The sequence below is a fragment of the Bombina bombina genome, chromosome 6 (genome assembly GCF_027579735.1).
Source record: "Bombina bombina isolate aBomBom1 chromosome 6, aBomBom1.pri, whole genome shotgun sequence".
Classification (NCBI taxonomy): Eukaryota; Metazoa; Chordata; class Amphibia; order Anura; family Bombinatoridae; genus Bombina; species Bombina bombina.
In genome coordinates this window covers 653,114,979-653,142,289 of record NC_069504.1, presented here as the reverse complement: position 1 = coordinate 653,142,289, position 27,311 = coordinate 653,114,979, and the positions used below count along the sequence as shown (strand labels likewise).

The following is a 27,311-nucleotide window of genomic DNA, read 5'->3' as shown; positions in this document are numbered from 1 at the left end:
CACTCCCGCCTCGCAAATGTTAATCTGCTGTCCCTAACATCGCCACCACCTACCTACATTTATTAACCCCTAATCTGCCGTCCCCAACATCGCTGCAACTATATTAAAGTTATTAACCCCTAAATCTAAGTCTACCCCTAACCCCAACACCCCCTAATTTAAATATGATTAAAAGAAATCTAAATAAAAATTCCTATCATTAACTAAATTATTCCTATTTAAAACTAAATACTTACCTGTAAAATAAACCCTAAGATAGCTACAATATAACTAATAGTTACATTGTAGGTAGCTTAGGGTTTATTTTTATTTTACAGGCAAGTTTGTATTTATTTTAACTAGGTAGAATAGTTATTAAATAGTTATTAATTATTTAATAAACTACCTAGTTAAAATAAATACAAAAGTACCTGTAAAATAAAACCTAACCTAAGTTATACTAACACCTAACACTACACTACAATTAAATAAATTACCTACATTAAATACAATTAAATAAATGAACTAAATTAAATACAATTATCTAAATTAAATTAGCTAAAGTACAAAAAACATAATTTATGCTTACCTGATAAATTTATTTCTCTTGTAGTGTATCCAGTCCACGGATCATCCATTACTTATGGAATATATTCTCCTTCCCAACAGGAAGCTGCAAGAGTCCACCCACAGCAAAGCTGCTATATAGCTCCTCCCCTAACTGCCATATTCAGTCATTCGACCGAAAACATGCAGAGAAAGGAAAAACCATAGGGTGCAGTGGTGACTGTAGTTCAAATGAAAAAATTACCTGCCTTAAAGTGACAGGGCGGGCCGTGGACTGGATACACTACAAGAGAAATAAATTTATTTAAGTTTTCTCTTGTTAAGTGTATCCAGTCCACGGATCATCCATTACTTATGGAATACCAATACCAAAGCTAAAGTACACGGATGATGGGAGGGACAAGGCAGGTACTTAAACGGAAGTTACCACTGCCTGTAAAAAACCTTTTCTCCCAAAAATAGCCTCCGAAGAAGCAAGGTATCAAATTTGTTAAATTTGAAAAGTATGAAGCGCAGACCAAGACTCCGTCTTGTAAATCTGTTCAACAGAAGCCACATTTAAAAAAGGCCCAAGTGAAAACCACAGCTCTAGTAGAATGAGCTGTAATCCCTTCAGGAGGCTGCTGTCCAGCAGTCTCATAAGCTAAATGAATTATGCTTTTTAACCAAAAAGACAGAGAGGCTGCTGAAGTCTTTTGACCTCTCCTCTGTCCAGAATAGACAACAAACAAGGTGAACGTTTGATGAAAACTGTAGTAGCTTGTAAGTAAAACTTTAAAGCACAAACCACGTCCAATATTGTGTAATACACGTTCCTTCTTTGAGGAAGGATTAGGATACAAGCATGGAACAACTATCTCTTGAGTGATGTACTTGTTAGATACCACCTTAGGAAAAAACCCAGGTTGGTACGCAGGACTACCTTATCCGTACGATCAGATAACTTGGAGACTCTACGAGTCGAGGAATTAGCTAGCCAAAAGGAACTTTCCAAGATAAAGATTGATATCTATGGAACAAAAAAAGGTTCAAACGGAACTTCTTGAAGAACCTTAAGAATCAGGTTTAAGCTCCATGGCGGAGCAACAGTTTTAAACACAGGCTTGGATCTAACCAAAGCCTGACCAAATGCCTGAACGTCTAGAATACCTGCCAGACGCTTGTGCAAAAAAATAGACAGAGTAAAAATCTGTCCCCTTTTAAGGAATTAGCTGACAACCCTTTTCTCAAAAACATCTTGGAGAAAAGATAATATCCTGGGAATCCAGACTTTACTCCATGAGTAACCCTTGGATTCATAACAATCAGATATTTACACCATATCTATGTTCAATTTTCCTAGAGACAGGCTTTCATGTCTGTATTAAGGTATCAATGACTGACTCGGAGAAGCCATGCTTTGATAACATCAAGCGTTCAGTCTCCAGGCAGTCCATCTCAGATTGATTCTATTTAGATGGTTGAAAGGACCCTGAGGTAGAGGGACCTGTCTCAGAAGCAGAGACCGTGATGGAAAGGATGACATGTCCACCAGATCTGCATACCAGGTCCTGCGTGGCTACGCAGGCGCTGTCAAAAACACCAAAGCCCTCTCCTGCTTGGTCTTGACCTCCGGAGGAAATCCCACTCCCCCGGAAGAAAAGTCTGACGACTTAGAAAATCCACCTCCCAGTTCTCAACACCTGGGATATGGATAGCTGATAGACAAGAGTGAGTCTCTGTCCAGTGAATTATTGTAAGACTTCTAACATCGCTAGGGAACTTCTGTTCCCCCTTGATGGCTGATGTAAGCCACAGTCGTGTATATTGTATATTGGATATTGTCTGACTGAGTATGATGTACCTCAGAGTTGCTAACTGAGGCCAAGTCTGAAGAGCATGGAATATCACTCCCAGTTCCAGAATATTTATTAGAAGGAGGGTCTCCTCCTAAGTCCACTATCCCTGAGCCTTCAGGGAGTTCCAGACTGCATCCCAACCTAAAAGGCTGGCATCTATTGTAACAATTGTCCCATCTGACCTGCGGAAGGTCATACCCTTGGACAGATGGACCCGACATAGTCACCAGAGAAGAGAATCTCTGGTCTCTTGGTCCAGGTTTAACAGGGGGACAAATCTGTGTAATCCCCGTTCCTCTGACTGAGCATGCATAGTTGCAGCTGTCTGAAATGTAGACATGCAAACGGTACTATGTCCCTTGCCGCTACCATTAAGCCGATTTCATTCATGTACTAAGCCACCGAAGGGCGCGGATGGGATGAAAAAACACGGCAGAAATTTAGAAACTTTGACAACCTGGACTCCGTCAGGTAAATTTTCATTTCTACAGAATCTATCAGAGTCCCTAGGAGGGAAACCCTTGAGATTGGGGATAGAGAACTCTTTCCTTGTTCACTTTCCACCCATGTGATCTCAGAAATGCCAGTACTACGTCCGTATGAGACTGGGCAATTTGGATGTTGGACGCCTGTATCAGGATGTCGTCTAAATAAGGGGCCACTTCTATGCCCCGCGGTCTAAGGACCGCCAAAGCGACCCCAGAACCTCCATAAAGATTCTTGGGGCTGTAGATATCCCAAAGGAAAGAGCTACAAACTGGTAATGCCTGTCTAGAAAGGCAAACCTGAAAAACGATGGTGATCTTTATGCATCACAATGTGAGGATAAGCATCCTTCAAATCCATTGTAGTCCTCTATTGACTCTCCTGGATCATAGTTAAGATGGTACGAATAGTTTCCATCTTAAATGACGGAATTCTGAGGAATTTGTTTAAGATCTTTAGATCCAAAATAGGTCTGAAGGTTCCCTCTCCTTGGGAACCACAAACAGATTTGAGTAAAAACTCTGTCCCTGTTCCTCTCTTGGAACTGGATGGATCTCGTACACAATGTAAGAATGCCTCCTTCTTTATCTGGTTTGCAGATAATTGTGAAAGGCGAAATCTCCCCTTTTTTTGGGGGGGAATCTTTGAAATCCAGAAGATATCTCTGGGATATAAATTCCAATGCCTAGGGATCCTGGGCATCTCTTGCCCACGCCTGGGCGAAGAATGAAAGTCTGCCCCCTATAGGATCCGTTACCGGATAGGGGTCCGTTCCTTCATGCTGCCTTAGAGGCAGCAGCAGGCTCCTTGGCCTGCTTATCTTTGTTCCAGGTCCGATTGTCTCCAGACCGCCTTGGACTGAGCAAAAATTCCCTCTTGTTTTGCCTTAGAGGAAGAGGATGCCACACCTGCCCTGAAGTTTTTAAAAGGTACGAAAATTAGACTTTTTTTTTGCCCTTGATTTAGACCTATCCTGAGGAAGGGCATGACCTTTTCCTCCAGTGATATAAGCAATAATCTCCTTCAAACCAGGCCCGAATAGGGTCTGCCCCTTGAAGGGAAGTTAAGTAGCTTATTTATTAAAGTCACAACAGCTGACCATGATATAAGCCATAGCGCTCTGCGCGCCAGTATAGTAAAAAACAGAATTCTTAGCCGTTAGTCTAGTCAAATGAACAAGGCATCAGAAAACAAAGGAATTGGCTAGCATAAGCTTGTCAAATATATTCATCCAATGGAGTCGCTTAACTGTAAAGCCTCATCAAGAGACTCAACCCAGAACGCCGCAGCAGCAGTGACAGAAGCAATGTATGCAAGGGGCTGCAGGATAAAACCCTGTTGAATAAACATTTTTTATCCATTGGATCTAAAAAGCACAACTGTCCTCGTCAGAGGTAGTGGTACGCTTAGCTAGAGTAGAAACTCTTCTCTCCACCTTAGGAACTGTCTGCCAGAAGTCCCGTGTGGTGGTAACTATTAGAAAACATTCTTCTAAAAAATAGGAGGGGAAGAGAACGGCACACCTGGTCTATCCCATTCCTTATTAAAAAATTTTTAGTAAACCTCTTTAGGTATTGGAAAAACATCAGTACACACCGGCACTGCATATTATTTATCCAGTCTACACAATTTCTCTGGCCCTGCGATTGTACACATTCATTCAGAGCAGCCAAAGCCTCCCTGAGCAACAAGTGGAGGTTCTCAAGCATAAATTTTAAATGTAGAAATATCAGAATCAGGTTAAATCATCTTCCCTGAGTCAAAAAAAATCACCCACAGACTAAGCATATTGTGAGGTAGTATCATACATGGTTCTTAAAGCGTCTGTATGCTCTGTATCTACCCCCAGAGCTAACTGCTTTCCTTTAATTTCAGGTAGTCTGACTAATACTGCTGCCAGAATATTATTCACCACCTTTGCCATGTCTTGTAAAATAAACGCTATGGGCGCCCTTGATGTACTTGGCGCCATTTGAGCGTGAGTCCCTGAAGCGGGAGTCGAAGGGTCTGACACGTGGGGAGAGTTAGTCGGCATAACTTTCCCCTCGACAGAATCCCCTGGTAAAAGAAACGCTATGGGTGCCCTTGATGTACTTGGCGCCATTTGAGCGTGAGTCCCTAAAGCGGGAGTCAAAAGGTCTGACACGTGGGGAGAGTTAGTCAGCATAACTACCCCCACGACAGAATCCTCTGGTGATAATGTTTTTAAAGACAAAAAATGATCTTTATTGTTTAACATGAAATCAGTACATCTGGTACACATTCTAAGATGGGGTTCCACCATGGCTTTAAAACATAATGAACACAGAGCTTCCTCTATGTCAGACATGTTAGAACAGACTAATAATGAGACTAGTAAGCTTGGAAAACACTTTAAATCAAGTTAACAAGCAAATATATAAAACGTTACTGTGCCTTTAAGAGAAACAAATTTTGTCAAAATTTGAAAAACAGTGAAAAAAAGGCAGTAAAACAAACAAAATTTTTACAGTACATGTAATAAGGTAACAGAGCATTGCACCCACTTGCAAATGGATGATTAACCCCTTAATGCAAAAAACAGATAAAAAAAAAAAAAACGACATAGACGTTTTTAAAAACACATTTTATTTGGGGGGTTGGTTGTGTGGGTGGTGGGTTTTACTGTTGGGGGGGTTCTTTGTATTTTTTTTTTTTTACAAGTAAAAGAGCTGATTACTTTGGGGCAATGCCCCGCAAAAGGCCCTTTTAAGGGCTATTGGTAGTTTAGTTTAGGCTAGGGTTTTTTGTTATTTTGTTTTTTTTTTTTATTTTAATAGGCCTATTAGATTAGGTGTAATTAGTTTAAATTTCTGTAATATGTTTTTTATTTTCTGTAATTTAGTGTTTTTTTTTGTACTTTAGCTAATTTAATTTAATTTAGGTAATTGTATTTAATTTAGTTAAATTACCTACATTAAATACAATTAAATAAATTATTAAATTGTAGTGTAGTGTTAGGTGTTAGTGTAACTTAGGTTAGGTTTTATTTTACAGGTACTTTTGTAGTTATTTTAGCTAGGTAGTTATTAAATAGTTAATAACTATTTACTAACTATTCTAGCTAGTTAAAATAAATACAAATTTGCCTGTAAAATAAAAATAAACCCTAAGATAGCTACAATGTAACTATTAGTTATATTGTAGCTATTTTAGGGGTTATTTTATAGGTAAGTATTTAGTTTTAAATAGGAATAATGTAGTTAATTTATAGTAATTTTATTTAGATTTATTGTAATTCTATTTAAGTTAGGGGGTGTTAGGGTTAGACTTAGGTTTAGGGGTTAATACATTTAGTATAGTGGTGGCGACATTGGGGGCAGCAGATTAGGGGTTAATAAATATAATGTAGGTGTCAGCGATGTTGGGGGCAGCAGATTAGGGGTTCATAACTATAATGTAGGTGGTGGCGGTGTCCGGAGCGGCAGACTAGGGGTTAATAATATAATGTAGGTGTCAGCAATGTCAGGGGCGGCAGATTAGGGGTTAATAAGTGAAAGATTAGGGGTGTTTAGACTCGGGGTTCATGTTAGGGTGTTAGGTGTAGACATAAATTTTATTTCCCCATAGGAATCAATGGGGCTGTGTTAGGGAGTTTTATGCTGCTTTTTGACAGGTGTTAGACTTTTTTTCGGCCGGCTCTCACCGTTGATTCCTATGGGGAAATTGTGCACGAGCACGTTACACCAGCTCACCGCTGACTTAAGCAGCGCTGGTATTGGAGTGCAGTAATGAGCAAAATTTTGCTCAACGATCACTTCTTGTCTTTTAACGACGGGTTTGTAAAAACCCGTAATACCAGCGCTGCAGGTAAGTGAGCGGTGAGGGAAACCTGCTCGTTAGCACTGCACAGCCTCTAACGCAAAACTCGTAATCTAGGTGAAACTAAAGAAGTAGACATTAAAGATTTTGACGTCTGGTGGGAAAAATTGTAATTTTGAATAATTTTATTTAAAAAAAATATTAGTGAAAAAGTCTGGATTTTGCAATAATTCGGAATTTGAGGATTTGATCCTGTATTATGTATTAGTCTAGCACTTATTGTGAGACTAGTGAACAGTGGAGTAATGCTTACAAAGGGTCCAATGTTCAAAGGGAGAAATGTTCATTTCAATATCGCCAGTCTTGCAGTCCGTCCACCTGGTGAAATGTTATTAAAAAAAAGTGGGCTGACCCTCACTGTCCAGAAAAGTGACAATGTACAGTGTCCTCCGTTAATATTGGCACCCTTAGTAAATATGAAGAAAGAAGACTGAAAAACTGTCTTTATTGTTTGAAGGGACATTAAACAGGTTGAGATATGTGCATATCCTAAAAGGGCTTATTAATTAAAACATGAATTATGCTTACCTAATAATTTCATTTCCATCTGTGGGAGGAGAGTCCACTGCTTCATTTATTACTTGTGGGAACAAATACCCAAGCTCTAGAGGACACTGAATGAAGAAAACGGGAGGGTAAAAGGAGGCGGACCCTATAATGAGGGCATCACAGCCTGCAGAACCTTTGTCCCAAAAACAGCTTCCGCCGAAGCAAAAACATCAAACTTGTAAAATTTTGCGGATAATGCTCCTCAACCAAAAAGACAGACAAGTGAAAGAGGCCCTCTGCCCCCTACACTTCCCAGAATGCACCACAAATAAGGACAAAGTCTGTCTGAAATCCTTCGTGGCCTGAAGATAAAACTTCAAGGCTCGAACCACATCCAAGTTATGAAGTAACCTCTCCTTAGACGAAGAAGGGTTAGGACACAAGGAATGAACTACTATCTCCTGATTGATATTACAATCTGACATCACCTTGGGAAGAAATCCCAAACCAGTGTGAAGCACAGCCTTATCGGCGTGAAAAAACAAGTAAGGGGGTTCATGTTGCAATGCCGTTAACTCAGAGACTCTGCGAGCCGACGCAATAGCCAGAAGAAACAGAACTTTCCAGGAAAGAATCTTAATGTCAAATGAAAGCATAGGCTCACACGGAGCCCTCTGCAAAATGTTAAGAACCAAATTCAAGCTCCAAGGGGGAGCCGAAGGTCTAAAAACCAGTCTGATTCTGGACAGAGCCTGAACAGGACTGAATATCAGGAAGCTCCGCTAGCTTCTTGTGTAACAGAACCGATAAGGCCGAAACCTGTCCCTTTAAGGAACTAGCGGCAAGGCCCTTATCTAGACCATCTTGAATCCTGGATACCCTAATCTTATGCCAGGGATATCCATGTTCCTCACACCAGGATAAATAGGTCCTCCACACCCTATGATAGATGTGACAAGTGACCGGTTTCCTGTCCTGAATGAGAGTATCAATCACTCTCTCCGAGAACCCTCTATTGGCCATGACTTGGCTTCAATATCCACGCATTCAGCCTCAGAGAATCGAGATTTTGGTGGAGAAAAGGACCCTGCACCAGCAGATCCCTGTGACCGTGTAATCTCCATGGAGGAGATGACGACATCCCCACCAGATCTGCAAACCACGTCCTCCATGGCCACAATGGAGCAATCAGAATGGTTGAAGTCTGCTCCTGTTTGATGCAGGCCACCACTCGAGGGAGAAGTGGTAAACGGGGGAATATGCAAATTAGATGCCTTGGCGGTCCCTTGGGAGTTCAATCTATCAGTTCCGCCTGGGGATCCCTGGACTGCGACCCATATCTGGGTAGCTTGGAGTTGAGTCTGAACGCCATGAGGTCTATCTCTGGTGCCCCCATCTGTTGCAGATCTCCGTAAACACTTCAGGATGAAGAGACCATTCCCCCAGATGAAACGATTGTCTGCTGAGAAAATCTGCTTCCCAGTTGTCAACACCCGGAATGTGGATCGCTGAGAGCGAACAGTTGTGGGTTTCTGCCCATTCCCGAATCCGAGATACTTCCCTCATGGCAAGGGAGCTTCTTGTTCCCCCCTGATGGTTTATGTAAGCAACCGAGGTAATGTTGTCCGACTGGAATCGGATGAATCGGGATGCCCCAAGGGGGGCCAAGCCCTCAGAGCGTTGAATATCGCTCAAAGTTCCAGAATATTTATCGGTAGAGTTGACTCCTCTCAAGTCCACCTGCCCTGTGCCCTTCTGGCACCCCAAACAGCTCCCCATCCTGATAGACTTGCATTTGTGGTCACAATCTCCCAGGATGGCCTCAAGAAGGATGTCCCCTGGGACAGCTGTCCTGGACGGATCCACCAGGAGAGGGATTCCCTCACTCGGTTGTCCAGAGATATTTGTTGGAATAGATCTGAGTGATCGCCGTTCCATTGTCTCAACATGCATAACTGAAGAGGTCTGAGATGGAGCCTGGTGAATGGAATGACAACTATGCTGGATACCATGAGCCCAATCACCTCCATACACCTGGCCACAGATGGCCTTGAGGGGGACTGAAGGGCAAGACAGCTGGACGTAACCTTGGCACATCTCTGGTCTGTCAAGAATATCTTCATGGATATGAAATCTATTATCGTACCCAGGAACTCCACCCTGTTGCTGGGGACCAGAGAACTCTTTCCCTTGATCCATGGGATAGAAGGAGAAGAAGAGCCCTCTAGGGGTCCTTCTCAAGACTGCAGGAAGGAGCCTGGACCAGAATAACATCAAGGTAAGGAGCCATTGCAATACCTCTGGCTCTCGCTACCGCGAGCAGTGCTCCCAGAACCTTCGTTAAGACTCTTGGGGCAGTCGCCAGACCGAATGGTAGGGCCACAACTGGAAGTGTTGGTCCAGAAAAGTCCTTGTTGATTGGCATGTGAAGGTAGGCATCCTTCAAGTCTATTGTCGTCATAAATTGCCCCTCTTGAACTAGGGGCAGAATTGACCTGATCGTCTCCATTTTGAACTATGGGACTGACAGGAACTTGTTGAGGCACTTTAGGTCGAGAATTGGGCCCTCCTTCTTTGGAACCACGAAAAGGTTTGAATAGTACCCTAGACCCCTTTCTGCTAGAGGTACTGGAACGATTACACTGAGAGATGAGACATCCCTCATGCACTCTAGGAAGGCGTCTCTCTTCTCTGGTCATGTGGATAGGTTTGATAGGAGGAATCTGCTCCGGGGCGGATGAGTCTTGAACCCTATCCTGTAAACCTGGGCGATAACTTCCAGAACCCAAGGATCCTGTACGTCTCTTATCCAAGCCTCTGCGAACAGAGATAGTCTGCCCCGTACGTGATCCAGAGACGGCTTGCCAACTTTGTCTCGGTGGGCTTCTTGCGCTGCTTGGACTTGTTCCAAGATTGAGCTTGCTTCCAAGATCCCTTGGACTGTTCTGCCTTTGCAGCAGGCTGTTGGCGCTGAGGCGCCAAACGAACGGGATGAAAAGTAGAGCCCTTAGGCTTATTTTTATCCTGCGGATGGAAAGCACCCTTGCCTCCCGTGGCCTGGACCAATGAGAACTTTCCCTTGAAACGGAAGGGATAGTAATCTCGACTTGTAAGTCATGTCAGCCGACCACGACTTTAACCACAGCGCCCTATGGGCTAGAACAGAGAAACCTGATGTCTTGGCATTCAGGCGAATAACCCGCATATTTGCATCACTGATAAAAGAATTAGCTACCCTTAAGACCTTCATCTTTTCCTGTATCTCCTCGAGGGTAGTCTCCACCTCGACCATAGCGGACAGTGCGTCACACCAGTAGGTAGCCGCTCCTGCCACTGCAGCGATTGCAGCTGCAGGCTGGAAAATCCACCCCGTAAGTTGAAACATCTTTCTCAACATGGACTCTAACTATTTATTAAAAGAGGTAGAAAGAGAAATGGACGAGCCAAGTTTCACTCATTCTTAATAATAGTAGCCATCTTCATGGGAACTGGGAAGGTCTGAGGCACCACCCTGTCTTTGTAAACCCTATCTAGTTTAGGGATCGAAGGTTCTTCTGGAAGTTTTGGTTCCGGGACCTCCAATGTAGCAAGCACTTCTATCATTAAAAAGAGCAAATGCATTTTAAACTTAAAATCTGGCTCCTCCGCAGTTGGAGGTTTCGAAGACGCCGATTCCGTCCCAGAGAGGGCACCCTCTGATGAGTCAGAGGCGCCCTCATCATTGGATAATCTCTTAGGCTGAGAGACATCCAACGGAGTAGATGACCCCTGAGACGGAAGACTGTGTCTTTCCCTTCGCTTGCGCTTTGCAGGGCGTGGTAGGGCATGGAAGGCCGCAGAAACCGCTTCTTGCAACTGGGCAGAGAAATCTGGTGGCCATGAGGCCCCTCCCGCGGGAGGATCAGTAGGGCCTTGGTGAGCTACATGTGTAATCGGAGATGAATGTTGGGAACGCACCTCGCGGGACGGAGAACCCTCAGAGGTGGGCGGCTCAGTAGTACTAAATATCATATTTTTTTTTAGATATTGCAATCTTATCAAAGCATGTGGAACACAGTTGAGCAGGCAGATCAACCTGTACCTCTTCACAATAAACACAGGTATTAGATTTAATTAAAGAGGGAGTATCCTCTAACATATCAGAGTCCTCCATAGCTTATACCTTTAATACGGACTAGATAGATTAGATGGCACCTTTATACACCAATGGCTGGGGCACTCACCAGCTCCTATGACCTGGACCACAGAGAAACCTTTACATCTCCCGCAATTGCTGATCAGGAAAGAGGAAGTGGAAGAGGCCACACCCGGTCACATGGAGTGCCATGCAGGACCGCCCCTGCACTATAGAAAAAACGCGCCAAGAAGGCTGCAACGATCTTACGCCTGACTGTACACACATTGCTAGAGCCTCATATCACACATGACATAGCATCAAACACAATAAAATATTATGCATAAATCCCCCCCTGTTCAATAATCCCCTTTCCAGGGATATTACCCATGATTCTATACAGATAAAAGGAGACACACTGTGACCCTGTCGTCTTGCGGTATCATATGTGTATAAAATGAAACGATCTTAGCAGAATCTATGCCGTGCAACAGGAACACGGCCCTTCAAGTGTGACAGGTTAGTAGCATCGCTCCTGACATGGACTTGAGAGAATAAAGCAGGCAGTGAAACTCGTCAACGCTGATTGCTTAAAGGGACACTGAACCCAAATATTTTCTTTTGTGATTCAGATAGAGCATGCCATTTTAAGCAACTTTCTAATTTACTCCTATTATCAATTTTAATTCGTTCTCTTGCTTTCTTTATTTGAAAAATAAGGCATCTAAGCTATTTTTTTGGTTCAGCACCATGAAAAGCACTTGTTTATTGGTAGGTGAATTTACCCACCAATCAGCAAGAACAACACAGTGTGTTCACCAAAAATGGGCCGGCATCTAAACTTACATTCTTGCATTTCAAATAAAGATACCAAGAGAATGAAAATAATTTGATAATAGGAGTAAATTAGAAAGTTGCTTAAAATTGCATGCTCTGTCTGAATCATGATAGAAAAAAATTGGGTTCAGTGTCCCTTTAAGGAGCTGTTAATATGAGTCGGGATGTTTCACAGAAGAACTCCCCCTGTATCTCCAGACTCTAACTTTCACCCATGCTCTCACTGAGAGGCTGACAGGACTACTTAAAACTCCATTCCCATTTCCAAGAGTACTACCCTCCATAAGAGACTACTCCAATCCACCCCTCTTATCAGTGTTTAGACACAGGCATTGTATTTCAACTGAGTTCACAGCTTCTAGGCATGCTCCAGCAGATAATCCCTATGCACTTTTGTATTCTACCAAAAGCAACAATAAACATAGATACAGCCATAAAAGGAAATGTGTGGTTGGAGTTAGAGCTTTACAATTCAGAAACTAAAAATAAAGGGTTAATGGTGAGTCACTGTAGTATAAATTTGCAGGTAACGTAATTAAAGTACATATTATATTTTGTCTCTATCCCAACTTGTTTTATGTCCCTTTAACCTTTTGATCTTTTGTTAAAAAAATACACAAAAATACTCTTCCCTCATGGATATCAAACAATTGCAAACACTACACAGGTTTATCCAAATGTAGCCACCAATCAGCAAGCGCTACCCATGTGCTGAACCAAAAATGGTCCAGCTCCTAAGCTTACATTCCTGCTTTTTCAAATAAATTTACCAAGATAACAAAGAAAAATTGATAATAGGAGTAAATTAGAAAGTTGCTTTAAATTTAGTGCTATATATGAATCATGAAAGAAAAAGAAATGGGTTTCATATCCCTTTAAAAATGTAATTTTGATAGCAGACCAGGAACACACCCCTTGAGAACCATTTTTATTATTTAAAATGTTATCACCTTTGCTTTGGCAAGTTTAGGGCAGATATAAATAAGCTCCTACGCATATCAACCAATCAATTTGCAGCATGTAGGAAGGTTAGGATTCCATGGAATACACACCAGGCTTTCTGGGGAGAGGGGAAAACTATAGTTTTCAGATTTAAATTACAGGAAAAGCGTGCAAAAAGAATAATGAACGTGCATTGTTATCTCATGTTACAGTGCATAATTATATATGTTATGGAGCATTTAATTATACGTTTAATGCTATAACAAAAAAATAGCACAATAGGAAAACAATAATATTTTATATGGAGTTTAGTGTAGCAAGAAACATGTTTGTTATATTAACTGTAACCCTGTTTTGATGTCTTGTTTGCAGCCTCGATATACAAATGGATTGCTAATGTGTCGAGATGTTAATACTGTAATGTCTGTTGGCCCCTTTGCTGACCTAGGAGTAGCAGAAGTTGAAGCAGTAACACAGAGGATTGCCCATGCCTCAGTTAACCAACAAAGATTCGGGTATCCGACATACATTTCTGGATTAATGACATTAGGGGGAGGTCCCCGTCCTCCAACACAGAATGCATTGAAGAGATATGCACACCAAAAAACACTGCACTGGAATGGGGTCCAAAATGTACAGACCGCTATAGTTGGCAATGACCCATTGCCTGTGGCCAGGGCAGTGAATGGTGTAACACAAATAAGATTGTCTAGTGCCAAATGCAAGATCAATCCAAGTAAGTTTTATTTTTTAACGAATGTATATTATGTAATATAAAATCAACAGAAATCCTAATTGTCACAAGCTAATTAGTATGCATGTTGTTTGTCTGTAAATCAAGTGGTAAAGCACAAAGGGGTTAATCACAATCTATCGCCAGAGGCCTGTTAAGCCCTTTTTCTGGTTGAAAAGGACAGTTTTTATTTTAACTGAATCACAATAGTGTGTTTTCGGCTATTTCCCACACCTGCAATTACGTTATCAGCTCCCTGATAAAAGCCCTATTTTAATTTGGGGCTGAAAAGTTCTCCCCAATCACGATCCATTTTCAAGTGAATTCTTAACACCTTTTTGAGACCAGATTTGCCTTTTCAAATTCAACACCTTAAAGGGACACCAAATTAAAAATTAAACTTTCATGATTCAGATAGCGCATGCAATTTTAAATAACTTTACAATTTACTTCCATTAACAAAATGTGCACAGTCTTTTTATATTTACACTTTTTGAGTCACCAGCTCCTATGGAGCTTGTGCAAGATTTTACAGAATATACATCTATGCGTTTGTGATTCGCTGATGGCCAAAATCTACTACTCATTTGAAGTTCAGACTAAGTGCTATTGCATTGTCTTTTAATCATGCATTTGTTGATGGAAATCTACTGTATTTACTGGTCCTTTAAGGCACTTGATATAGCCCAGAAATGGCATTTTGCAAGAGTAATAGGAAACATTCTATTATATTGTACATGTGCAAGACACTCTGAAATGGCACAGGAAACATTTTAGATTTGTATTTGCATACATGAGTCTCCGTGTACGAAGCAGTGTAAGCTGCTCTGGAGCCCTTGCGGGGCAGGTTCGCACATGCAAGCCTGCTTCCCGCAATGTAAGAAGCAGCGGTCATTAGACCTCTGCTACTAAAGAGAAATTATATAGAAAGCTTGCTTGCTCACTCTTGCTGATTGAAAGTCCCTTCTCTAGCACGATTAGTCATTTGAGTGAAGGAGCAGGCATTACACACGGAGCGTGTAATGATGCATACGGGCCAGCGGATGAACAGATCTGCTGCCTGTATACAGCAAAGATGTGCGGACAGCTTTTCATGTTGAGAAGCTGTTCTGCACGCCATTTAATACATGAGGCCCATGGTATTGATTCATTACAGCTCTTTCTTTCATGTAATTAGCAAGAGTCCATGAGCTAGTGACGTATGGGATATACATTCCTACCAGGAGGGGCAAAGTTTCCCAAACCTCAAAATGCCAATAAATACACCCCTCACCACACCCACAAATCAGTTTTACAAACTTTGCCTCCTATGGAGGTGGTGAAGTAAGTTTGTGCTAGATTCTACGTTGATATGCGCTCCGCAGCAGGTTGGAGCCCGGTTTTCCTCTCAGCGTGCAGTGAATGTCAGAGGGATGTGAAGAGAGTATTGCCTTTTTGAATTCAATGATCTCCTTCTACGGGGTCTATTTCATAGGTTCTCTGTTATCGGTCGTAGAGATTCATCTCTTACCTCCCTTTTCAGATCGACGATATACTCTTATATATACCATTACCTCTACTGATTCTCGTTTCAGTACTGGTTTGGCTTTCTACTACATGTAGATGAGTGTCCTGGGGTAAGAAAGTCTTATTTTTGTGACACTCTAAGCTATGGTTGGGCACTTTTATATAAAGTTCTAAATATATGTGTTTAAACATTTATTTGCCTTGATTCAGGATGTTCAACGTTCCTTATTTTCAGACAGTCAGTTTCATATTTGGGATTATGCATATGGATAATCAATTTTTTCTTACCTTAAAATTTGACTTTTTTCCCTGTGGGCTGTTAGGCTCGCGGGGGCTGAAAATGCTTCTTTTTATTGCGTCATTCTTGGCGCGGACTTTCTTGGCGCAAACATTTTCTTGTCATTTCCGGCGTCATACGTGTCGCCGGAAGTTGCGTCATTTTTTTGACGTTTTTTGCGCCAAAAAATGTCGGCGTTACCGGATGTGGCGCCATTTTTGCCGCCAAAAGCATTTAGGCGCCAAATAATGTGGGCGGCTTTTTTGGCGCTAAAAAATTTTGAGCGTCATTGTTGTCTCCACAATATTTAAGTCTCATTATTTATTGCTTCTGATTGCTAGAAGCTTGTTCATTGGCATTTTTTTCCCATTCCTGAAACTGTCATTTAAGGAATTTGATCAATTTTGCTTTATATGTTGTTTTTTTCTATTACATATTGCAAGATGTCTCAATTGGACTCTGAATCAGAAGCCACTTTTGGAAAAACGCTTAACTGAGTTTCAGTTCTACCAAAGCTAAGTTCATTTATTTTAAATGTTATAAATGTTTATCTTTAGCTATGGTTTGTAATAAGATATTTTGTTATACTTTTACATGCGGAATCCATTAGTATTTATGCTTTATATATTTTCTTTTCTTACAAGAAATATTTAGAAGACTTATAAGAAATATTTTTCTGATTCTATGTTAAAGGCTTTGTCTGACTTCGTGCCTTCTAATAAAATTTTTAGGTCTTTTTCACTTCTTTTTTAATTATTGAAGTTTCAAATGACCAACAACATACTAATTTATCCTTCTCTGATGATGTTTTTTTCAGAAATTTTCTTCATCAGATATTGACACTAACAAATCCTACTTTTTTATTATTTTTCAATTATTAAAGTACATTTGTTCTTTGTTGAAAAGGTGTTGATTATTTTGGATATTAAGGTATCTAGTTCTTTAAGACTAGCTGACATCATTTCTGCCTATTTATTTCTTTAGAGGTTTTCTTTCCAATTCCCTGTACTAGGGAATGGAATTGGCTGAGAATTTTCTTTTATTCCTTTTTCAAAAAGGTTTTAAACTATATTCTTTGCCAGCAGTTAAACTTAATTTGGAGGGTTCTCCAATTTATTGGGGCTATCTCTAATTCTACTAATTATGCTATTGTTTCTATAGCAAAATAGTATTTATTTTCCTTTAGATAGCTGTATCTTATTTATGGAAAATTATTTAGTTTCAGGCTTGGTCCTGTGATTTATTTGGATATTGCAATTACTTTATTTTCTCTGTTTACTTTAAGATCAAGTATCAGATTATGATTTATTTTAGCATTGTTTAAGGGACAACATTTACTAGACTAGGTGCTGTTGCATTTGTCTTGTTGTTTTGCATTTATTGATTATGCAAGTCCACTGTATTGGCTGGTCCTTTAAACTGAACTATCATGCTAATAATTTCATTTGTGTCTTCATTTTATTGAATATTTTCGCAAATGAGGGTTAATCTATGTCTTTAGCTTTTTTAGCTAAAAGAATTTTGTGATTTTTAAAAAAAAAAAAAAAAATCCATATTTCCTTTGTTCTAAGATAATCAATTATTTGTTTTATAATTGGATTTAATTCTTAACTGTTACTCTGGGCTTCAAGGTTGAGTTCTAAGACTAAAACTTTAAGCTTATACTAGTTTGGTTGTTCTTATTAAGGAACGAATTCCTGAGTTCTTTCCCAAGTAACATGTCTATATTTGGAGTTCGAAATCAGCTCCCTAAATTTGCGATGTACGTGCCGTATTCCAGCTTGGCTGGTAAGGGGCAGGTTAAGGCTTCTTTGAAATTTATTTTGTCCAAATTTCTTTGATTTTATTCCAGCAAGGCTAACACTTTCTTTAACTGTGTTTCTGTCCTATGTATTTTGGGTACTGTTGAAGCATGGCTGGGCACCCATGAGGTTCAAGCACTGCTCAGACCTGGAATCTTCTGGGCTGTTTCTTCCAGTTTCTTTTGAGGAACCGGGTTTTGAAGTTTTATTCAAATTATTTTGCCTTTTTATGGTCTTTGATAGCATTATTTGTTTTCATTAGATACAATAAATGCATATTTTCATTTTTCTGTTTTCATTCAGATTATTTTCTGAGGATGCGGAATCTCATATGATTCACTTACTCTTCAGGACATAGTTAGAGGATCTTCTTTTCTAAAGCTCTTGATTCCTCACACAAGGGTCACCTTTTTTAGGTTTCCAGATAGTTTGTGTCACTGTCCTTGTCTCTATCAGACAAGGGATAATGTTATTGGGTTCCGTCTATCGGTACCTTTAGTCTCTATTATTTCCTTCAGTTGCTATATATGCATAGAAGTTTTAGGTCTTATGACCACAGCATTGGATTCAATTCCCTTTGCTCATTTTCTCTAGAAAGAACCTTCCAGTCTTTTATAAGTGTTGTTTCTTCAAGAACATGGTTGGAGGATCAATTTACCTTAAAGTTCGTTTGATTCCTCAGACAAGGGTAACCTTTTTAGGTTTCCTGATAGATTCAGTGTTCTTGATTCTGTCTCTGACAGACAAGAGGCGTCTGAAATTGGTTTCAGCTTATCGAAACCTTCAGTCTCAATCATTCCCTTCGGTAGTCTTATGCATGGAAATTCTAGGTCTTATGACTGCTGCATTGGACGCGATTCCCTTTGCTCGTTTTCACATGCGACCTCTTCAGCTCTGTATGCTGAACTAGTGGTGCAGGGATTTTACAAAGATATCTCAATTATTATCTTTAAAACCGATTGTTCGACACTCTCTGACGTGGTGGACAGATCACCATCGTATAGTTCAGGGGGCTTCTTTTTGTTCCTCCAACCTAGACTATGATCAACAGATGCAAATCTGACAGGTTGGGGAGCTGTATGGGGGTTTCTGACAGCACAAGGGGTTTGGGAATCTCAGGAGGTGAGATTACCAATCAACATTTTTGGAACTCCGTGCAATTTTCAGAGCTCTTCAGTCATGGCCTCTTCTAAAGAGAGAATCGTTCATTTGTTTTCAGACAGACAATGTCACAACTGTGGCATACATCAATCATCAAGGAGGGACTCACAGTCCTCTGGCTATGAAAGAAGTATCTCGGATACTGCTATGGGCGAAATCCAGCTCCTGTCTAGTTTCTGCAGTTCATATCCCAGGTATAGACAATTGGGAAGCGGATTATCTCAGTCGCCAAACGTTACATCCGGGCGAATGGTCTCTTCACCCAGAGGTATTTCTTCAGATTGTTCAATATGGGGACTTCCAGAAATAGATCTGATGGCTTCTCATCTAAACAAGAAACTTCCCAGGTATCTGTCCAGATCCAGGGATCCTCAAGCGGAAGCAGTGGATGCATTGTCACTTCCTTGGAAGTATCATCCTGCCTATATCTTTCCGCCTCTAGTTCTTCTTCCAAGAGTAATCTCCAAGATTCTGAAGGAATGCTCGTTTGTTCTGCTGGTGGCTCCAGCATGGCCTCACAGGTTTTGGTATGCGGATTTTGTCTGGATGGCCTCTTGCCAACCGTGGACTCTTCCGTTGAGACCAGACCTTCTGTCGCAAGGTCCTTTTTTTCCATCAGGATCTCAAATCCTTAAATTTAAAGGTATGGAGATTGAACGTTTGATTCTTAGTCAAAGAGGTTTCTCTGACTCTGTGATTAATACTATGTTACAGGCTCGTAAATCTGTATCTAGGGAGATATATTATAGAGTCTGGAAGACTTATATTTCTTGGTGTCTTTCTCATCATTTTTCCTGGCATTCTTTTAGAATTCCGAGAATTTTTTCAGTTTCTTCAGGATGGTTTGGATAAAGGTTTGTCTGCAAGTTCCTTGAAAGGACAAATCTCTGCTCTTTCTGTTCTTTTTCACAGAAAGATTGCTACTCTTCCTGATATTCTTTGTTTTGTACAAGCTTTGGTTCGTATAAAACCTGTCATTAAGTCAATTTCTCCTCCTTGGAGTTTGAATTTGGTTCTGGGGGCTCTTCAAGCTCCTCCGTTCGAACCTATGCATTCATTGGACATTAATTACTTTCTTGGAAAGTTTTGTTTCTTTTGACCATCTCTTCTGCTAGAAGAGTTTCTGAAATATCTGCTCTTTCTTGTGAGTCTCCTTTTCTGATTTTTCATCAGGATAAGGTGGTGTTGCGAACTTCTTTTAAATTTTTACCTAAGGTTGTGAATTTTAACAACATTAGTAGAGAAATTGTGGTTCCTTCATTATGTCCTAATCCTAAGAATTCTAAGGAGAGATCATTGCATTCTTTGGATGTAGTTAGAGCTTTGAAATATTATGTTGAAGCTACTAAGAGTTTCCGAAAGACTTCTAGTCTATTTGTTATCTTTTCTGGTTCTAGGAAAGGTCAGAAGGCCTCTGCCATTTCTTTGGCATCTTGGTTGAAATCTTTATTTCATCATGCTTATGTCGAGTCGGGTAAAACTCCGCCTCAAAGGATTACAGCTCATTCTACTAGGTCAGTTTCTACTTCCTGGGCGTTTAGGAATGAAGCTTCGGTTGATCAGATTTGCAAAGCAGTAACTTGGTCTTCTTTGCATACTTTTACTAAATTCTACCATTTTGATGTGTTTTTACTTCTTCTGAAGCAGTTTTTGGTAGAAAAGTACTTCAGGCAGCTGTTTCAGTTTGATTCTTCTGCCTATAATTTCAGTTTTTTTCATTATAAGATTTAAACTTTATTTTGGGTGTGGATTATTTTTCAGCCGAATTGGCTGTCTTTATTTTATCCCTCCCTCTCTAGTGACTCTTGCGTGGAAGATCCACATCTTGGGTAGTCATTATCCCATACGTCACTAGCTCATGGACTCTTGCTAATTACATGAAAGAAAACATAATTTATGTAAGAACTTACCTGATAAATTCATTTCTTTCATATTAGCAAGAGTCCATGAGGCCCACCCTTTTTTGTGGTGGTTATGATTTTTTTGTATAAAGCACAATTATTCCAATTCCTTATGTTTTATGCTTTCGCACTTTTTTCTTGTCACCCCACTTCTTGGCTATGCGTTAAACTGATTTGTGGGTGTGGTGAGGGGTGTATTTATAGGCATTTTGAGGTTTGGGAAACTTTGCCCCTCCTTTTAGGAATGTATATCCCATACGTCACTAGCTCATGGACTCTTGCTAATATGAAAGAAATGAATTTATCAGGTAAGTTCTTACATAAATTATGTTTTTTATCACTATTGTGTAGTCCTTCAGCGGTGGCCAGGACACACATTTACATATATATAGGTTCATTTCCATATGTATATGTGTTGAGTATGTGATATCCTGTACAGCTAAGGGTATCTGTAGCAAAAGTGAGATCAGTATCCCATCATCTAGAAATGGTGTGGAGCAAGCTTTCTGTTAATGTTTGTTTTCTAAGTCACACTTGCACTGTTGTGATTGTCACTATTATTACTGGAGTCTTTATAGCTGGCCTTTAAAATGAGCGTAATCCTGAGTTACAATGGAACCTATTGCAATCTGTCTCCATCCTCACCACTGCTAAACCATCTGAATGCCAATGTAGGCATGATGGGAATACTGCCATGTTTACTTAGTGGCTATATTGTCAATCTTAATATTTTTAGAATTTTTTTTTTTTACAATATTTACTTTTATTTATTGTAAAGGCAACATTTCCAGTTTTGCGTGACCTACATCTGAAAAGAAGAAGACGACTACAGTTTTCTATTAGAAAGACTTACGACATCTTCTTATACTGGATTTTAACAGTACTGAAACTGCTACATTGCAATATTGTATCTGCAAAGAAGATGTTCAAATGAGATTGCACCTTTGTGACCATAATTTTATTTTATAGGCAACGCACCTTTGTGAACTCAAAAGTCCAAACACACCAAGACAGTGCATTTTACAGCCCTTGCGCCTACATTATTGAGCTCCTAAACTGGATCGCTTCTTCATGAATGTGAGTTCAATAATGTAGGCACAAGCACTGTAAAACGCACTGTTGTGAACGTGTTTGTACATTGTGAAGGTGCAATTTCGTTTAAACATCTTCTTTGGAGATAGAAAATTGCAGTGGAGCAATACACATACATACACATGTACAGTATATACACACATACAAATCATTCAACACACAGACACACACACATATATATATATATATATATATATATATATATATATATATATATATATATATATATATATATATATATATATATATATATATATATATATATAGCCTTTCCAAGTCCAAGAAAAAAATATTGTGGTAATTTTTAATGGCCAAAGTAGTCAAACTTTTTCTTTCATGTATATGAAAGAACAAGAGTTAAAAATGTTAAATGTTTTTTGTTTCCATGGAAAATCTGCTTAAATTTAATGGAAATGCATGACTGTGCACAGCCAAGTCATGTGACTCTGCTGCTCTCTTTCTGACAAGGGAACTCCTACAGAAAAAAAGTTGGTTTATTCAGTACAGCAAAATCCATTAAAAAAAAAAGCTTGTTAATACTAGAAGATTAAGGGTGGTTCTGATCCTTTAAAATAACCAGAACTTTAAGGGTGGTTCTTCAAACACATTTTAACGCAATAGAGAATCTTCCTAGGCTCAAATTTAAAGGGACACTGAACCCAAATTTTTTCTTTCATGATTCAGATTGAGCATGCAATTTTAAGCAACTTTCTAATTTACTCCTATTATAAATTTTTCTTTGTTCTCTTGCTATGTTTATTTGAAAAAGAAGGCATCTAAGCTATTTGTATTTGTTCGGTTCAGGACCCTGGAAAGCACTTATTTATTGGTGGATGAATTTATCCACCAATCAGCAAGAACAACCCAGGTTGTTCACCAAAAATGGGCCGGCATCTAAACTTACATTCTTGCATTTCAAATAAAGATACCAAGAGAATGAAGAAAATTTGATAATAGGAGTAAATTAGAAGGTTGCTTAAAATTGCATGTTCTATCTGAATCACAAAAGAAAAAATTTGGGTTCAAGGTACATGCCACCCACATTTTTTCTTTTATGATTTAGAAAGAGAATGCAATTTTAAACATCTTTCTAATTTACTTATATTATCTCATTTGTTTTATTCTCTTGATATTCTTTGATGGAAAGCATATCTAGATATGCTCACTAGCTGCTGATTGGTTGCTGCACATAGAAGCATCATGTGATTGGCTCACCATGTGCATTGCTTTTTCTTCAAATAAGGATATTTTAAAAAATTATGCAAAATAAATTATGGAAGTAAATTGTAATGTTGTTTAAATTTCTATTCTCTATCTGAATTATGAAAGAAAGATTTTGGGTTTAGTGTCCCTTTCAGTGTCCCTTTAAGGCCATACCCTTGGTTTTCCCATGGCTTTTTCAATTCCATTATTTATTTTGGCCCATTTTCATTAAGTCTCCTAAGAATTAAAAGTGCCAACTCCAGACTTCACAAGCCTAATTCTACTTTACTCCAGATAGTAACTTATTTATGTCTGTCTCTTATTGGCCTCAGCAGATGAGATAAGATAGAGAAGCGTAAGTTACAATACAGTAGTGGTCATTAAAAACATGTACAGATATTCCTTCAACATTTAAACAACTAAAAAATACATCTGCATATTATTGTCAACTATGTTTGCTTTGAATATATAATTATTAAACTATGACTGCACGCACGCACACACACACATATATATAGTATAGAAAGACAATGTACTCTTGACAGCGCTAAACTTGATCTACATTCACATGATATCAATTATATTTCAATATATAGATTGCAATCCTTATTGGTTATATAGTGTTATGTATGATACCTGGGAATACTTAATATCTTTAAGTAGTTATAAACACACAGTTTAGTAAGTGTGCATTTAAGACAGTATCCGCACACAGTATTAGCGTGTAATCAAACAGCCATAAAGAAAAGTCCATGTACTAGTATAGTATATAATTAGACCGTATATCCCAGTCAAATTGTGCTTTAGTTCAGTGAGAATCAGATACTCTGGATCTCCCAATGCTGGCTCTAAGTTCTACTTACATCCGGCACCCTCAATCCTATGAGGTAAGTGGAAGGCGTCACAGGATGGGTCTGTAGGAATGTGAGGTTCCACCCGCTCTGTATGTGTGGGTAATCCACCTGAATATAAACACCAGTTTGTCCCTCTCCAATGGTCCGTTCAGTGTTCACATAAAGGAGAGTATAAAAAAGGACATAGGGTGATATTGTTTAAACTACACGTTTTATTAGGAAAACAATATTACTCACAAAGAGAACCTCAATCAATATGAGGTATCAGTGGTCCTAATAAAACGACGTGAGCGGGGGGAGCCTCACATTCCTACAGACCCATCCTGTGACGCCTTCCACTTACCTCATAGGATTGAGGGTGCCGGATGTAAGTAGAACTTAGAGACAGCATTGGGAGATCCAGAGTATCTGATTCTCACTGAACTAAAGCACAATTTGACTGGGATATACGGTCTACTTATATACTATACTAGTACATGGACTTTCCTTTATGGCTGTTTGATTACACGCTAATACTGTGTGCGGATACTGTCTTAAATGCACACTTACTAAACTGTGTGTTTATAACTACTTAAAGATATTAAGTATTCCCAGATATCATACATAACACTATATAACCAATAAGGATTGCCATCTATATATTGAAATATAATTGATATCATGTGAATGTAGATCAAGTTTAGCGCTGTCAAGATTACATTTTCTTTCTATACTATACAATTGCCTGAGTAGCTGGAAGCGAGGACTTACCGGCTACCCTTAGTTTGTACATTTTCAGCAGCTTTACCTGTATATTGTAAGTAGTAGCGCCTCCCAGTAGTGCCTCTGATTTCTCAGAGATACTACTCTTTAACTCTTGCCTTTCTCTTATATATATATTTGTGTCCGGGTATCTTGTTCAATCCTATTTCATTTTGGTTAATGTTCACTTTTTCAGTGATTTATCAAATTGTATTGAGCTAGACTGTTATTGATCTTGTCCCCAGGTATTAACAAATTTAGCTTTCTTATGAATCTTGGAGCTGTGTCTCCTTTCTCTGTTTGTACCATTAGAACACAAAAAAAACCTGATTTGGAAAAAAAATATGATTTTATGGAAGAACTTAAAACATTTACTAAAACATATATGTAATCTTATACCGTATCGCAGATACCTTGATCAGTAATAAAATGTATAGCAAGGTATTGGAAAAAAAAAATACCTGATTTTTTCATAGTTTTATGTAAAATTGAATATATTTATCAAATGTCTGGTATCTCTGCAGACCTACTAGCTCAAAAAGACTGCTTTATAGAACTGTGGGAACCTTGGATTATGTAATCTGAGGTGAACAGAAGGAACACAAGGAGAGATAGTAGACCGGGCTCCCAGACAACAGGGCATACAGGAACAATTCTAATTAATAGGAAGTTGGAACCTTTTTTTTTTTTCCAAAGACACCTCGGGTAAATACACCTGAGACTACACAATGTTTGATGACTAGATTAAAGAAGCAAGGAATTTATTTGTTTAGTTTTCTCTTTGGGCAAACTGGGTCCCTTCTGAGTTTTGTGATATCAAGCAAGTCTGTGAGAAATGTTTTCTCTGTACTACTGAATATTGTTCTGTGCAACGATTTCTGTATTTTTATTTACTATATATGTAAAAACTAATAAAAACTATTTTTAAAAAAATGTGTATATATATATATATATATATATATATATATGTAATCAACAGTTTTACAAACATTGAAACAAGAGAAAAATGCAGTTTGCAGATGTAGTTAAAGGGATATGAAACCAAATTTTTTTCTTTCATGATTCAGATAGAGCATGCAATTTTAAGCAACTTTCTAATTTACTCATATTAACAATTTTTCTTCGTTCTCTTGGTATGCTTTGTTGAAGGAGCAGCAATGCACTACTGGTTGCTGACTGAACACATGGGTGAGCTAATGACAATCGGTATATATATGCAGCCTCCAATCAGCAGCTAGAACCTAGGTTCTTTGCTGCTCCTGAGCTTTCATAGATAAACCTTTCAGCGAAGGATAACAAGAGATAGAAGCACATTAAATACTAGATGTAAATTGGAAAGTTGTTTAAAATTGTATTCTCTATCAGAATCATGAATTTTTTTGGGGGTTTCATATCCCTTGAAACAACTTCTTCTTTTTTTTTTTTTTTTTTTTTGCTCATCCTAAATTGTGTTCTTCTTACAGAAGTACCAGCCAACAGAAAGCCAAGCCGTTATGGTATTATACCTGGATCTCTATCTACCTTGCCTCCTAATGGAAAGGGTCTGTGTGTACCTTCTGCTGTTTGTATTCTGCCGGCTGTCAGTGGGATCTCATCAGCAGATCGACATTTATCCACAGCAACATTGGCTCCAGCTTCACAAAGCCAAAATCCTTTTAACCGAATTCATTTGAATATTAACTGGTAATATTTAGTTACTTTCCACACATACCTAGTGAATTAATTAGTGTAATTTGAAATCAGAGTATACATCACACTTTTTATATTTTTCTTTATGAACTTCTATTGTAGGAGATGGATCTAGACATGTGCCAACTAATTCTATTCGGTGATCTAAGAGAAATGTGATTTGGGCTTAGTAGTGCATTTTGTAAAGAGATGGGAGAATGAGTTAAAAAAAAAAAAGGTTGTAAAGATAAACTGGAAACATATTGAACTACTGAGAACAAACCTTTGTCAGACTGGGTAAAATGTCATGCCACATGAATTATAGAAGCCACATAGTTTGTTACAAGTTTATTCACAGCCAAAATAATCTAGCAACAATTGCACATGAGCTATCCCTAATGTGATTTGTTTAGACTGGGTGTTCTGTTATTCTATGCACAGTAATGTGCTCAGTTATTACTGCTGCAGGGGTATGTAAATAACAGGGAAAGGGCTTTTATCTAATACATGTTTGTACCTCTTGTGAAACCACTGCACTGAAAGTACTTAAATAAATAAAAAAAAATATTCTTATGATCATGGTTTGCTTGTTTTCTTTTGTAAAATGTGTGTATATATATATTTGTTGGATTGCCTTGCTAGATGTAAAGTATCATAAGATCAGTAGCAATTGTAATACAGTGAAATGTATTCAGGTTAAAGGGACATTCAAGTCCAAAAAAACTTTCATGTTTCAGATAGGGCATGTCATTTTTTTTTTTAAATATGTTTTTTTAATTGAAATAGAAACATGCTACAACATACATGTCACATTATAAGAAATATACCAACATAGGTAGAAGATAAACAAAAAGCAAAATCACAACTGATATATTTTGAAAAATATAGTCATAGCCATTACATCACAAAAAGTTTGACCTTACATAGTAAATACCTCGCTTTTTCATATTTAGTATTGCTTTAAAACATTCTGCATATATGCATGGCTAAATATATAGTACATAAACTTAAGGAATCCCCTTGCATCTTAAAACATTCTATAAGTACATGTAACTTATAATACAATCTAAATAAACCTAAGAGATGCTCCTTTACCACTTTAGGGGAGACATTCTATAGCCGTACACAGCCAATTTTGTGATAGAAAAGATTAAAGCGAGTCCTTACATCTACAGACGAAGTCTTATACAAAAGGAAGGATTCTCATATCTTCTAACTATTTTCCAACATTATATTTACATGATTAACCTGATACATATAGGTTCTTGTTCGCCTCGCAGG

At 38.8% G+C, this 27,311-nt stretch overlaps 1 protein-coding gene across 1 annotated transcript in view; it reads left to right on the top strand.

Annotated features, from left to right (window-relative positions):
* TTLL13 (tubulin tyrosine ligase like 13) overlaps nt 1–26,603 on the top strand; it is a 162,880-nt gene extending 136,277 nt beyond the window's left edge. Inside the window, exons 14-16 of the mRNA XM_053717702.1 lie at nt 13,465–13,828; nt 25,826–26,045; nt 26,154–26,603. Coding sequence (XP_053573677.1) covers nt 13,465–13,828; nt 25,826–26,045; nt 26,154–26,166 — 597 coding nt within the window. The 3' untranslated portion in view covers nt 26,167–26,603. The remainder of the gene's footprint in view (nt 1–13,464; nt 13,829–25,825; nt 26,046–26,153) is intronic.
* The last annotated feature ends 708 nt before the right edge of the window (nt 26,604–27,311 follow it).